At 41.6% G+C, this 15417-nt stretch overlaps 1 protein-coding gene across 1 annotated transcript in view; it reads left to right on the forward strand.

The window, feature by feature from the left end:
* Positions 1-15417, forward strand: part of CENPM (centromere protein M) — a 562514-nt gene that overhangs the window by 63215 nt on the left and 483882 nt on the right. Inside the window, exon 2 of the mRNA XM_044075405.1 lies at positions 14325-14404. Coding sequence (XP_043931340.1) covers positions 14325-14404 — 80 coding nt within the window. The remainder of the gene's footprint in view (positions 1-14324; positions 14405-15417) is intronic.

A 15417-nucleotide genomic window follows, 5' to 3' on the forward strand; every position in this document is an offset into this window, starting at 1 on the left:
GTGGTGGGATGAATGTAGAGCAACTCAAGTTCATTTAAGTCAGTGGTATGGGTTTCCTGTGTCATAAAGGGGGACCTATGACTTGCAAAGAAATGGTAAGGGGACTTTTCTTATGGTGAGTGGTACATGGAAGAGCTAAAGTGCATCATACTGCTTGAGCAACTTGAGGTGTGATTGTTTTTTATGTAAATTGAGACTTTTCCGCCTTTTGTCCCTTTCAGTGCAGTATCTGGTGTAAATGTGTCAAAGGCATTCTAGCCCTATACTGCCAGTGTGCTCTCCATGGCTTTAAGCCATGTCATAGTAGCTACTTAGATGTCTATATCCTCCAGGGTTAGGAGAGCTTGCAGGGAGTGATTTTTTTTTTTTGCTTAAGACTCCTGGCATTGAACAGTACCACCTTTGGATTATTTAGCTATGATGGATGGTTTATCAGTTTAGAAATGCCTAAAAAGGCACTATGGGGGTGGGCAAGGTTTTAGCCAGTATTTGAAAGCCATGCTGGGACAGATGCGAGCTTCCTGACAAAACATTGTGGTATGTCAGCTATACACTCCCAGGCTGACAGATATTATACACCCCCTGCTAATTTTTAAAATAGATTATTTTGTTCATACTGTGGTTTCCTCCTTGGAGAAGCTATAATGTTTCTCAGTGTTAGGCTTGTACTGGCCTGGAGCACATAGTCTGAGAAATCCATGTTATCTGACTTGAAGATAATTGTTGTAATTACTCTATCTGGGAGGCCTTTGAGGGTTTGGTTTGGGAAGATTACTTTGAGCCTCAGCACAAGTGGGTCTGTGCATCTGTCCTGCAGTGTGTGTGTGTGTGTGTGTGTGTGTGTGTGTGTGTGTGTGTGTGTGTGTGTGTGTGTGTGTCGGGTATAGTGTCATGTTGTGTGTTCCTGACAAACTGTTAGGTATTTTTAGTGGCTGTATGTGAGAGTCTCTCCTCCAGTGACAATGTATAATTACATCTGTCCCATACTGTATCAGATCATTTGAGAATTAGGTGATTGTCTAAAAACAAGAATTTCTGCATTGTCTCAGGATGCCCATTTTTGCCAACTTTATGAAAAGCGTCATTTTTTCCTTGTGTGATAGTTTTGTAATGTCAGTTGCTTGAAGACAGAAATTCCCCAGGCTAGTCTTTTGTGTACCTTAGCAGTTTCCAAGGACTGACTTTTAGTCGACCCATTAATGTGTGCTGCATGTGACTCAGTAAAAATTTGTCTGCTGACATCTTGTGGGAGAGAATTTTATAACACGTTAAGCTGCATCTTTTTGTTATAATGTTAACTTGATAAAAACATGTCTTAAGTTATCAGAATTGTTTTGTGAAGTGCAAATGCTATACATAATGCTTTCTTCTCCCTCCCAGGTGATAGGTTCATGATAAGTACTAGGCTAGCTGCCCTTGCAGGCCATTTTAAGCCTAGCCAGTTTCCCTTTTTGTGCTTGAATTAACCTATTCAGTTTGGTGTTTGCCTTTCCCATCCCCTAGTCTATATATAGTAATCGCTCCTTTAACCGGCACCCATAGGAATTGCTAGATGTCTGATAACTGTAGTTTCTGGATGCTTGAGAGTTAATATTAAAAATAGGCCTGAATAATGCTGTATAATTTACTATTTGTGTGGTCTGACTTGTTCTTCGTTTGGGGAGAGAGGGAATTTATTCCTATCTTCCTTTTTAAAACTCTCTAAAATAAAAACGTAAGGTATGTTTTTGCGGGGGGGGGGGACAAAGTGCAGCGCAGCACATGAAAATTATACTGTATTTCTTCAATATTTTTTTTTTGACGGTTGCTTGAGTTCCGGTTAATGAGAGTTTACTGTATATATAATGCCTAGTAAGAATAAGCGGGATCAATACCATAGATAATTTGAGGGGGACCCATACATGAGATAAAGCATTTAAGAGCTGCCTCTGTTTATTAGTACAGGGGCAGTGCCAGGGTAAGTTTTCTATTACACATCCATATTTCCACATTGCTGTTGAATAAGGACAGGGGTGGGCTTTGTTTAATGTGGATGGGGAGTCTGTTTCAGCACAGTGGTGTCCTTTGTGAGATGTACCTTCCCCTCCAAATCATTCTGTTGTTGCAGAAGAGATTTAAATCTCTATTGATGCCATATGAATTGTTGATGTGCAGTAGATCCATTTGTATAGGGTTAGAGGATGCCTTGTAACAGCCACTGAAAACATGGCTTTGTAACTTAACACATGCTCAACATAAAAAAAGATAAACTACTTATTTCCCCCAAAACCCTCTCATGAAAAAACAATTTAAAGTCCTCTCTCTTATAGGTTCATAGGTAGGTACTAGGTTATTGGCCCAAGGGCCTAAGTAAGCCTAGCCAACAAGGTTCCCTGGCTTATGCCATCCAAGAAAGTTATTTTCCTGTGCTCCTGTTGAACAGAGCCACAGAAGTGATCCCTGGGGTGTATTTCCTGTTTCCCATCCACTCATCAAGAATTTTCTTTAAGAGTGCTAATGAGGAACTTTGCTTGACATAGATGGGTAGCTTGTTACAGAGTATGGGAAGTCTGTGGGACAGGAATCTATCCCTCCAGCATGTTCTGTTTAATGTAGTGACAAGGTTTAGGTCCCTAGAGTGTGTAGCTCAGAGAGATTGGGATTTCTTTAGGTGTAGCATGTCCAAAAGCTCTGGGTTTGACATAACTTTATATGTTAGGCAGAGATCACCTTGGAGTAGGCGATATGCTATGGAGTAAAGCTGGAGTTTTTTGAGACTGTCAGTGGTGGGCATCTGTTTGAGGCCAGTAATTCTCTTTGTGAGGTACTTCCTTGGCCTTTCCAGCTGCTGCAGATGTCTTGAGCTACATTCCAAAAGGGGCATTGTACGCTATAATGGGTCTAATGAGTGTCGAGTAGAGGGCAACAATGACCTCTTTTTTTTCCTGGATGAGAACCCTTTTGTGATGGTGTGCCACGTAGAAGGATTTCCTGACTACTGTGGCGATGTGATTATCAAAGGAGAGACTACAATCCACCTGGGTCTCAAGGTCTCTTACAACACATTCAATGTTAAATAGACTGCCGCCTATGTGGTAGTTCATGGGTACAGGGTTTTTACCAAAGGGGATGACAGTGCACTTTTTGGCATTGAACTTGGGGCCATGCCGCTGACACCAGGCATCTGTCGTAGTGAGACCCTTCTGTAGGATGTCCACATCATTTGGGGAATCTACTATGGCTCCTAGTTTGCAGTCATCTGTGAACTTCGTTAGCCTAAGGCCTTCTATGTTGGCCTGTACTTCAGAGAAGTAGATGCCAAACAGGAGAGGTCCCAGGATTGAACCCTGTGATACTCCACTTGTCACTGGTTTGAAGTTAGATTTGGAGTCTGTAATTTTTACAGTGTGGGTTCTGTCAGTGAGCCAGTTGGCAACCCATCTTGTGACATAGAGATTTATACCTAGATTAGTGAGTTTGGCTATAATTCCAGAATGGGGGATGGTGTTGAAAGCCTTGGCAAGGTCAAGATAGGCTGTGTGAACCACTTTACCCTCGTCTACGGCTTTGGTGACTGCCTCAAAGAAGTCGATCAGGTTCAGGAGGCATGATTTGCCTTTCACAAACCCGAACTGAGTAGGGGCCAGAGATTGGAGGTTACCAATGTCTTTGTTTATGAATTCCATGATGATACGTTCCATGGCCTTACAGACCAGGCTTGTCAGGCTAATAGGGCGATAGTTCCCAGGATTAGTGGTAGCTCCCCCTTTGTGAAGTGGGATAACTGTTGCTGTGCACCATTCATTTGGCACAAAGTTTGACGTGCGGCTATGATTGAACATGGTGCTTAGGTGGGGAGCCAGTTCGTTCTGAAGGTCATGTAAAACGCAGCTTGGGATGTTGTCTGGTCCCATGGATGCTGTGTTTTTGGCTTGAGTGCAGCTTTTACCTGCGTAGTTGTGATTACAGGGATGCTGCATTCTTCCTGTATAGATGTGTCCTTTAGGGGGTGAGCGGGGAATAAAGTTAGCACTGAGCCCATCTGCCAGGATGTTGGCAAGATCAGTTGGTTCTGTAATTTTCATGCCGTTGTGCTGTAACTCGGAGCAGATCTGGGTGTTGCCATTGAGATTCTTGACATAGCTAAAGAATGTTTTGTGGTTGTCTGCGATTTTCTTTTCGTAGCTAGCTTTGGAGGATCTTATAAGTGATCTTAGCTTTTTACTGAGGCTGACCAGGAAGCTCCTCCACTCATGGGATTTTACTCTTTTGCAACATTTTCTTCCTTCTGTTGTAGAGTTTGTTTATGGCAGGGGACCACCAGATTGGTTTCTTTTCTTGGAGGATAGCGTCTTGGTACTGTTTGAGATAGCACGATCCATGCACTCGTGTAAGTGCTTATAGAGTGCATTTGTGTAGGATTCAGCAGTCATAACTGTCTGCATGGGTGTCATGAAGTTCACCACTGCTGTCTTAAGAAGCATAAAGTTGGCTTTGGAGAATTTTTTCCATGGTTTCCTTAATGAGGGGTGGGGAGAGATGTGGATATCTAGGGTGATTAGCTTATGGTCAGATCTGACCAACGAGGAGCTGATTTCAGGTGTGGAACACCGGTCACTCATGTTGGCAATTGTCTAGGTCTAGGATATTGTTGCCCCTGGTGGGGGTGTAGATAAGTTGATCCAGGGCATTGGAATTTATGAATTCCAGAAAGTGCTGAGCGAAGGAGTTGGTGCATGAGTAGTTTTCCCAGTTAATGGTGGGGTAGTTGAAATCGCCCATTATTAGGGTGTTTGGTTGAACTCTAACATTTTCTAGTATATCAAGAAAAGAGGAGTGAGAATCCTGGGGCATAGTGGGGGATCTGTAGCAAGCTAAATTTGGATTGCAGTTTTTCCCAGAGTTAGTTGCACTTTGATAATCTCGGATGCATTAAGTTGAGCAACTAGGCTGGTGGTGATATCCTTAATGAATATGGACACTCCTCCGCCTTTGGTGTTCCGGTCCAGGTTAGATGGCCGAAAAGTGTGGTATGAGTTATAGCCTGGTAATGCAGGGGTGCTCTCTGGACCCTTGAACCAGGTCTCAGTCACTGCACAGATATTGATGTTCTCCATTTTAAGGAGTGCTTCGCGGGAGTGCATTTTGAGACTTTGACTTCTAGCATTACCCTCATTTTTATCTTGCCTGTTCCTGTTACAGTTGTGAATTTGTCATTTGTACCTTGCCTAAAAAAGGCACTATAGGGGGCAGCAAGAGCCATAGCCAGTATCCGGAATCCCAGGGGTGACAGGTGTAGGCCATCTCTGGCAAAGCATTGTGGTCTGTCGACCATGTCATCCCAGGCAGACAGATACTGGATCCCCTTAGAGTGACACCAGAAGTTTAGCCAATTGTTGAAGTCAATCATTTTGTCCTTGTACTGCGGTATCATTCTGGGCGATGGCAGGATGCTACTCGTGGCTAGGGTGATACCTGCTTGGGCTTCAAGATCGGAGAGCTCTTCCATGTCTTTCTTCATGTAGTCCAGGGAGGTACGTCTCGGGTCATTCACACCAACATGGACAATGACAGTCGTATTTGTACTTGTTGTGGAGGGACCTGAGTGCATGGGTTATGTGGCGGATCCTGGTACCCGACAGGCAGCTGACAGTAACCTTCTCTTTGTTTAGCCTGGTGAGTGGGATATCAGTGTGCCTGACTTAGTCACCTGTGACTAGTGTGTTGGGTACGTTGTTTTGCCTTATGGGCTGTCGTTGGGTGGCACACTGAGTCTTGATAATACAACCATTGAAGCCACTTTTCATAGCAAATTATTAGAGGTGATAGTGGATGATATACTTATATTTGACCTGCACATACAAAATTGTATAAGAAAAACTAATCAAAAATAGGGATGCTTTAAAGAGCCAAAAACTTTCTCATCGATGCAACTAATACTACACTTGCCACTACTTATCTCATCCTCATTCTACTTGATGATGCTCCCATCCTTACCATCCTTCAGGTTCCCAAAAATTAAATCTTAAGCAATACTGTAACAAAATTGCTAAATGTGCAACACATACTCCTTTCAGAACCCACCACTGCCTAGCACTGAAAAGCCTAAATTGGTTAGAACTGCCACATCGGCTAACATATGCACAGCTTTTTACCACCTATAAAGTTACCCAGCATCCATCTGCCTGTCCAGCAGTAAAAAACTTTCTGTACAACTGTGTTCCCATCCAGTGACCAAAAACTTCAGCCTACAAACCTAGCAGATCTGCTGGGCATTCTGTATTCATACAAGGATGCTAAGGCCTGGAATTCCTTACCTGTATCCATCAAGTCTATATCCTCCACTCCATCTTTCAAAACCACAATGAAAGTCTTACTAACTGAAATCTGGCTTTGTTCTTGCTCAAAACCAGGATAAACTATATCCCTAAATGTGAATAAGTACCTTTTCATTCCTTATACCTCTTTACTCTTCCTTCTTTACTTACTTCCTTACTGCTGTCTAATTCTCTTCCTTGATTTTCTCTCTAAATATACCATAAACCTGTTTTACACTCGCTTCATATTGCAATTCCTCTTTGTATTGGTCTCTTACCTTTAATTTATCTATAAACTGTTTAAAATTTCTCTAAATATTAAATGATTGTCATAATCTTTGTATTGATTTTTAACCAATGTTTTTGTATTATGTCTAATTTGTTATAATTATTTAAACTGCAGATGCTTTTGTTTTATTTTTGAAGATTGTAAATTTATTGGTTTTAAAATGTTTTGTAATAATTTGTGTTTTTCTCCCTGGTCCTCCACTAAAAATGGGCTTGTACATAGTTGGACTTTCCCAGTAATCCAATGTCAATAAATAAATAAATGGACAGGCCACCTGTTAGCAGTCTGTAGGATAGAGTATAGTGGCAGGCCTTTGAGGGTCCTTTTGGCCCTGTATCTCTGTGTGCATTTCAGTTGATGCATGTATACTCCGTGATTGGCCTAATGAGAGCTGAATAAAGGGGGACAACAACATTCCTAGATCTAGACACCGTTCCTTTTATTTATAAGCTGCGCAGTACAGAAAGATATTCTCATGACAGTGAACACATGTTGGTTGAAATTTAGGTCCACATAAGTTGCCAGATTACAAACAAACTGGATAAACTCTTAACAGTGTGTTGTCAGTGCGATAGTTCTTTGGCATAGATGACTTCCCAAAAGATGCGTTAATGCATTTTTTTGGTGTTAGTTTGTCCATGATTTTGACACCAGTTGTTCATTTGGGGCAAACCTTCCTGCAGGATGGTTGTCATTTGGAGATTCAGTGACTGCTTCCAGCTTGCAGTCATCTGCAAAGTTAGCCAGCCAGAGCCCTTTTGTATTGGCTTCTACTTCAAAGAAGTAGATGCCAAACTGATGCCCCAGCACTGAACCACTGAAAGTGCCACTTTTACCTGGTCTCTTTGTGGAGATATGATACAGGAGATCAAAATAGGGGAAGCTATCTGTGAGCCAGTTGAAAATCTAGTGGGTAATGTAGGGGGTTATTCCCAGTTTAACTTTTCTACTATACTTGAATGTGGTAGCGTGTCAAAAGCATTGGTCAGGCCAAGGTATGTGGTGTGTACCATTTTACCTTCATCCATTGTTTTGGTGACCTTTTCAAAAAAGTCCACCAGGTTAAGTAAGCCTGACCTGCCATTGACTGATCCAAACTAAGACTGGTCCAGTGTTTGGAGGTTTCCTGTTTCCTTTTTGATTAGTTCATTGCTATGGCTTTGTATATTAGACTTGTCAGACTTTTGGGTCTGTAACTGCCTTGGTCTGTGGAGGGTCTTCCTCTTTGCAGGGGAATAAATGTAGCTGTTCTCCATTTGCATGTTAGAAAATTCTTACAAAGGCTGAGGTTGAACCGTGTTTGGGGGGTGCTAAATCATGCCTCATGCTATTTAAGATGCGACCAGGGATATTGACAGAACCCATCAATGCAATATTTTTAAGTTTTGATGGTGCATTTAGGACTTGGTCTTGTGTGACAGCTGGAAGTGAGCTAGTTTCAGGTATGTCTTGTCGGACATATGGAGGAGAGAGAGATGTAAAGTTAGAGCTGAATTTATCATCTAATAGGTTTGCTATCTTCTGCCTTGGTGTAGGTAATGTTGTTCACCATTAGCTCCACACTGCTGCATTGTGCTTCTGAGATTACAAACAACTAAAACAGACTTTGTGATTGTCTTTCACTTGTGTAGCAATTTTAGCCTCAAACTTTGCTCTGGTGGATTTTATTAAATTCTAGAGTTATTTGTTTCAATAAAGAGTGCTGTATCATTCTAGAAGTTGCTGCTCTTACTTTTGATCAAATTTTTCTTTTATTGTAGAGCTTGTTTATTATGGTTCCAGCATGTGGGAGTGTTTCTGGGGTGTGCCCTGTGCCTGTTCTTAAAGGGTACAACTGCATCTATGCAGCTGTTTACATGTTATAGTGTGGGGGTATACATTTCTGCATATTCAGTGGAGTTAACAGAGTTTAGGATTTGAAGCTAATCTTGGCAATGTATCTCTTGAGATTGTTGTAGAGAAATTTTTAAAGATGCCTTTGATGCAAGGGTCTCTGTTCCCCTAGTGGGTACTCTGTGTTCCACGGTGTTTGTACTGACAGTCCAGGAATATTTATGGTTGTCACTTGTGGTGGTGTAGGTTTCCCAGTCTGGAGTTGGATAGTTTAGATCATCTAAGAAAACCTAAGAAAATGGTATTTGGTTTAAGCCTCGGTGGTGCAGTGATAAAGTTGTTGCCTCACAGCAAGAGGTTCTCCTGTTCGATTCTCAGCTGGAGCGCTTTCTGTGTGGAGTCTGCATGTCCTCCCCACGGTCGATTGGCATTCGAAAGACATGCGTAGAATGGGCGTGCCTTCGTTGAAGGTTGAGTGTCAAGCTGGCACCTCGGCACCTGTAAAAACTCTACTGCCAGTCATTAGCGGACCGGAGTTCCACTGTGGCTACCCCTAACCTGGAAAAGCTGAAAGAACAACAAACAAACAACAAACCAAGTAATTTTAGTTCCTGTAGATAGACATTGTGGGTTTCTTGAGTCGTAGCGGGAGTTCTATAGCTAGCTAATATGTGATACAAGACGTTTCTGATAGTTGTATGGACAAGAAAACTCTCTAGTGTATCATGCCATTTTCCCAGAGTTGATGCGAGTTTCTTCTGGATGTGGACTGAGACACCACCATGTTTTTTACTGTCTTGTGCAGTGCCTGGTCTAAGCATCTGGAAGACATTCTAGCCCTGCACAGTCAGGTGCTCTCTGCCATTTTAAACCACGTCTCTGTCACTGCGCAGACTTCTACATCTTCCAGGGAGAAAAGGGATTGTGATAGCAGCTTTGATTCCAGCCTGCACCAATGTTGAGTGCATTTGCTATTGGTGGTCAGGGCATAGGAATAGGTGATAGATGTAGTTGTATTTCACAAAAAAATACTGTTTTGAATCCTCCGGGAACACTTAGAGCCTGTAGTTTGTACCTGGTTTTGACTCTTTCCAAAGTACTTTCTGCTTTTTGTGGTTAGCTGCCACAGTAGTTAGGGTGTGATTTTTATCTGTGTGATCTTTCTGGAACTGTGTTGAGAGCTACTAGTTTCAGGATATCTGTGGCAAGTAGTAGTAACGCAGTGGCAGTTAAACATTTGGATGACTGTGCTAGCTCCCCAATGCCCAATTCTACTCCTTGTGTACATGTGTTTTGTGGACTGTGCAGGGGGCTTGTTGATTTTCTTCAACCTGAAAGCTTGTTGTCAGTATGTGGGAGAAAATAAGGGCTGATACTGTCTTTGTTCAGGAAACTAAGCTTAAAAAATATTGCAACTACTTCCATAGGAAGGTCTGTAACATTGCAGCACATAAAGATACGTTTTATTAGTTTTCATGTGAAACTTAACTCATCATTAGACTCATTTCTCCAAGACCCAATTAGGAGTTTGATTCTGGCAAATATGAAGAAACAATCTCCGTGGTATCCCCAGTCTGAAAACAACCCACTAAAGTGTAGTGGGTCCAAAAACAAAACACAGTAAGAAACTTCTCTTTGTGGAAGATTTTCAGTCCATATATTTCTAGTTCATCATCATTCTCTTTCGGCTTTTCCCGTTAGGGGTCGCCACAGCGGATCATCTCTTTCCATTTCTTCCTATCCTCTGCATCTTGCTCTGTCACACCAACCGCCTGCATGTCCTCTCTCACCACGTCCATAAACCTTATCTTAGGCCTTCTTCTATTCCTCTTACCTGGCAGCTCCATCCTTAGCATCTTTTTCCCAATATACCCATCATCCCTCCTCAGCACATGTCCAAACCAACGGAATCTCGTCTCTCTTGCTTTGTCTCCAAACTGTCCAACATGAGCTGACCCTCTAATATACCGATTCCTAATCCTATCCATCCTAGTCACACCGATTGCAAATCTTAACATCTTTAACTCTGCCACATCCAGCTCTGACTCCTGCCTTTTTGTCAATGCCACTGTCTCCAACCCATATAACATAGCTGGTCTCACTACACTCTTGTGGACCTTCCCTTTCACTCTTACTGATACCCGTCTGTCACAAATCACTCCTGACACTCTTCTCCACCCATTCCATCCTGATCTGATTAATATACTGTGATTAATTAGAAATATATGGACTGAAAATCTTGCACACAGAGAAGTTTCTTACACTGTTTTGATTCTGGCAAATATGCAAACAGCTGGCAACTTTATTATCTTGGGTTGTTTTTATGGTCCTAGCGAGGATGAGCTCCAGCACTTTAGAGGTTCTTAGTATCCTTGCTGACATTTGGGGGTCAGGGGACTATATTGCTTATTAGGCTACCCTGGACCCAGAACAGATGCAGTTTCCCACAAACAGAACAGTTACAGTACCCCCTTTGGTATGTACCTGACCAGGCATATCCAACAACTATTACGTCCACAGAGGTTTCTTAGTAAAAGAATACAGGGCGTAAGTAATATGCCCTATGCAGACCACCTCAAGGCCCTATCCCTGTATTCTGTCTCCTGCAGGCTTTTGAAGGGAGATCTATGCCTGGCATACAGGGCATTGTCAGACCCCACTCTGATGGACCTCCTGCATATCCACAAAACAAACACTACCAGAATTACCCGTTCTAAAGACTTTTGCCTGTGATATAAATAGGACCTGCTGGAGACTCCCCATCCATATGAAGCAGAGTTCCTCCCTATCCCAATTCAAGTGCAACTTGGACAGTTGGATAGGAAACCAGAAATTCATCCCTGATTTGGCACCTATGTCTCTAATGCAAACAGGTAACATGTAAATGGTTCATCTCCCAGGCCCATGCTTACACTTATCAAGGGTATCAGAACTTGTCAGAGATTTGAGATGCATGGCTAGGCTTAAAAAGGCCCTTGTGGTCATTGGCATAGTAAATGCTTATAAGAGGCCCCCAAACCCTTGGAAATGGGAGGTATTTAAAGTTTTTATTAAGGACTTGGCTAAGTTCTTGGAGAAAAAAAAAAAAACATTTGGAAGTCCATATCTCTGTTAGGTATAGAATCCAAGTAACCCAAGAGTGATAACAGATGGCTCAGTTGTCAAATTGTACAATTTTAAGAATGAATGTCAAGTCCTAAAGGCAGTTTGTCCATCTTAGTATGATGTGATAGAGTTGGAAATTATTTTACTAAGCCAAAGGTGTTATGTCCCCAAGCTGCGTGCATGCCAGAGGACCTAGTAAAATAACCCTCTTAGATTTGCATCAGGTGTCAGAAGCAATGCAACAGTTTCTTATCACATGTAGGCTACACATGGTGGTCCTTCCATTGAAGGGCACTAAATCTGACCCCTCCTGGCAGGATTTTCAGACAGTCTCCTTTGTTGTAGATGGAAACTAGGATCTGTGTCAGGATTTTGCCCAGGCAGCTGGAGAGACTTTTTTGGTACATAAAGCACACCGGTGCTTTAAGGGGAAACAAGTTGGTCAAGGCAATTCAGTTTGTGGTTAAATATGGCTCAGCTGTGTAGGACTAAATTCAGTAATTCCACAGCTGCACTAGCTATATTCTAGCAGGCTTGTGCCTTACCCAGACCCATTTGGGTCTTACCGGAACTAAAGATGATGCATTATATGCAGAAAGGAAATTTCAAGGATGGGAACAATTGTGGGATCTGTTTGGGGGGGGGTCTAAAGGAGAGATTATAGAAGGAAAACTTTAGCCCTAGCATAAGTGAACTATAGAGATGGTATAGAATTTAGAGTTCTCCATCCTGTATTGAGCCATGGGTCATTCACTGGTGTTCCCTACTGTTCATGCCATCAGCTGTTTAGAGCTGGCCAAGGTTGCTATGGAATTCAGCACAGGTAGACAAAAGTTTTTAGAGTCATGACCATGGATCTGATGTTTGGTGCTCATTTCTTTCTGCTTGTCCTAGCAATTCAGAATAATTTCCAAATTTAGGAGGGATGCATCAAAAGCTTGAGATCTCATTAGGGGATGTTCCTGCAAAATCAGGGTATTTGAGAGGTATCAAGACACTGCCAGGGCATTGTTCTTAAGTAAGGGCTTCCAGTCTGTAATCCGTTTGCTTCTTTGACTAATGGTAAATGTCAGAGGTTTCTTACTTATCCCTTCACCTATGGGCAGAGAAGAAATGGAAGGATTGTAGGGTTAGTGTTTGTAGTTGCCTTATACTTTTTTTGTGTTTTCCCCTAATGATCGTTCAGAAGGCCAAGCTTTACAGGGCCAAGGTGATTTTTAGTAGTCCCATTCTGACCCTGACAGATGTGGCACTTGATCTTGAGGAGGTTTCATTTGGAACCTTTCTCAGGTTGCCCTTTGAAGTCTCTTTGGTCTCCACTCTCTGAACTTTTGTACTCTGAAGCGAATAGCTTGATTCCTCCACCAATACTGGTAGCCGGGGATCAACCTTTTTTGAACAAGGTGGTAAATATTCTATTATCATCTCAGATAACCTCCACCCAGAAGGCACACAAAGATAAATGGAAAAGCCTGACAGCTGGACTGCTCTTCCCAACCTGAATCCATTCTAAGACCCTGTTTTTGCGATTCTTCAGTATTTCTCATACCTTATTGACTCTGACCAAAGTATGATAAATCCTATTTGGTGTCCTTTTATTCTTAAAGGTGCCCTTCTACTGTGGCCTTTAATCAGAGTGCCTGCTCTCCGATGAGATTTGTATTTTTATGTAGAAACTGAAAACTAATCTTTAAACTAGTTCTTTTGATATGGAAGATCTGTTTTTAGTAGCTGTAACAATGGTTGGAAGGATCTCTGAACAACGGGCCTTATGTTTCAGCCTTCCATGCTTGGTCTTCTATGGAGAGAGTTCCCTTGAAGAGCAGTTCTTTCTTTATGTGAAGGTTTCTGCCAAGTTTAACCTTAAATCACTCTTTTGATATTTCAGTGTTCTGCACAGATTGTGCTAACAAGGGAAAGTACTTGCTGCATCCTGTGGATATTTATAGGCTACTTGGGTATCTTATAGATAGGAGCAATACTTGCACAGCGTTTTGTTTTTATTTTGGATCACAGAAACTAGAGAAAAAGTGAATTTGGCTCATTGGCTTTCCAGTGGTTATTTTTTCCATTTTATTGTAAGGATAGGAAAGAGTCGCCTGGATTACCCAGGGCCTATTCAGCCATAACTGTTGCTATGACCACATTCTCTTTTTTTACAGAAGGTGTATTTAGCTGACATCTGCACAGGTTCAGCTTCTTTTTACTGAACACCATTACTAGATGTTATAAGCTAGACATTTCTTCTGGATCCAGATCTTCCTTTAGGGCTGCAGTCGGAGGGTATATTGCATAGGTAAATAGGTTATCAGTCTGCAGGCTTTTACAAGTGTAGCCAATTATACAAGGTCAGAACCCCAACCCCCCCCCCCCAAAAAAAAATGTGCTATACCAGCTTAGAATCTGAGAACTTGCACACCAGTAGGCCATTACTTTTACTCACTAAGCTGTCACACCTACTTCATTGACCAGCCACTCAGGAGGAAAGGTTAATGAAGTCTGAATCTCGTTAGCCGAAGTTACATACTTAACCATAACATTAGATCTGCATGTGGAATTTACTGCATCCTCCCGTCTCTGTAAGGGAGGGTTTATGTACAAGGTACCTTTAGCATAGAAGTGGAGTAGAGAGGCGTAGGATTTCATGGGAAAGAGAAGATCTAACTAAAGGTTTGTGTACAGATCTGAACATGCATGGTGCAAATCCTAACTTTTAATGAGATGGAATTCTCTAAGCAACTTATGGCAAGTGCATAACTTTTCTTGCATGCAAATCTCCATTAATTGTAGCTGTTTTTCAGTTGATAGGTTCGGACATAGAGCAACAACAACAGCTTGCTGATGCTATTTTGAAGGAGGAAAGAACGTTCAGAATAAAAATGTGAGTTAAATAACATAGTTTCTCACCTCTTCTAAATAAATATAGTATTTTAAACATGCATGACACAAGTACTGTTTGCATGTTTAATCAAGCTACTAAATGATTTTATAGTTAGCTATTATGCTCAGTACTTTTGCTAAAGCACTTGAGATGTAGCAGAATTGTGAAGTTTTCCCAATGATGTCCCCAGTTAAGAATTAAACATTTTTCAAGTGGTGTTCCAGCATCGACTCAGTTTAAGCGATTTTATTTTTATTGGGGTGTACCTTTTTATTTTTCTGAAGTTGTTTCTGCAATATTTACTGAGATATGAAGCCATGTCCATGTAAGCCTCTCATTTTGCTATGACACTGCTTGCACACTTAAACTGGAATCGGACAGCAGCAATAATGAATCCCCTTTTTTATACATGACTGAGACAAGTAATGGGATAGTCTACGAGCTGATTTGTAATGAGAGAGTGAACTAGGTGTTTAACATCACGTTTTGATGCTTTTGTGGGCAAGAAGTAAATACTGGCAAGTAGTAGAATCCTTCATTAAGACCAAGGCTAAGACCTTGTTATGGTATTCACTCCTGTAGTTATAAACTTACAGCCCTAATTTTCCATCCTCCTCTATTGCTGAATTGAACCTGGACTTATCATCCAAAGTCATCTTTGATGATTTACATTGCTTTTGTGGTATACTACCTTTGAGGTTGGGAGTCCTGAGAAACTGGGAGAAATATTTCCATTTATTCTACATTTGGTGTGATTTTTAGAGGTTGTATACATGGCAATTGTAGATGTGGGAATAGAGCCCCCACAGTGGGGGAAGTGCATCTGGTCCTGAAAAAAATACTTTGGAAAATAGACCCTAAATATGACTAAAATATAAAATTATGTCAGATGAGGTTTACGTACACTGCTAGAGGTTATCAGTCACATCATGTAGAGCCATATTTTGTCTGTGTGTTTGTATGTGTGTGTGTGTTTAATTCCATGGTAATAACCTAAAAAGTACACTTGTATC

Source organism: Protopterus annectens, chromosome 1.part1 (genome assembly GCF_019279795.1).
Source record: "Protopterus annectens isolate FY-2018-M chromosome 1.part1, PAN1.0, whole genome shotgun sequence".
In the NCBI taxonomy this organism is placed as follows: domain Eukaryota; kingdom Metazoa; phylum Chordata; order Ceratodontiformes; family Protopteridae; genus Protopterus; species Protopterus annectens.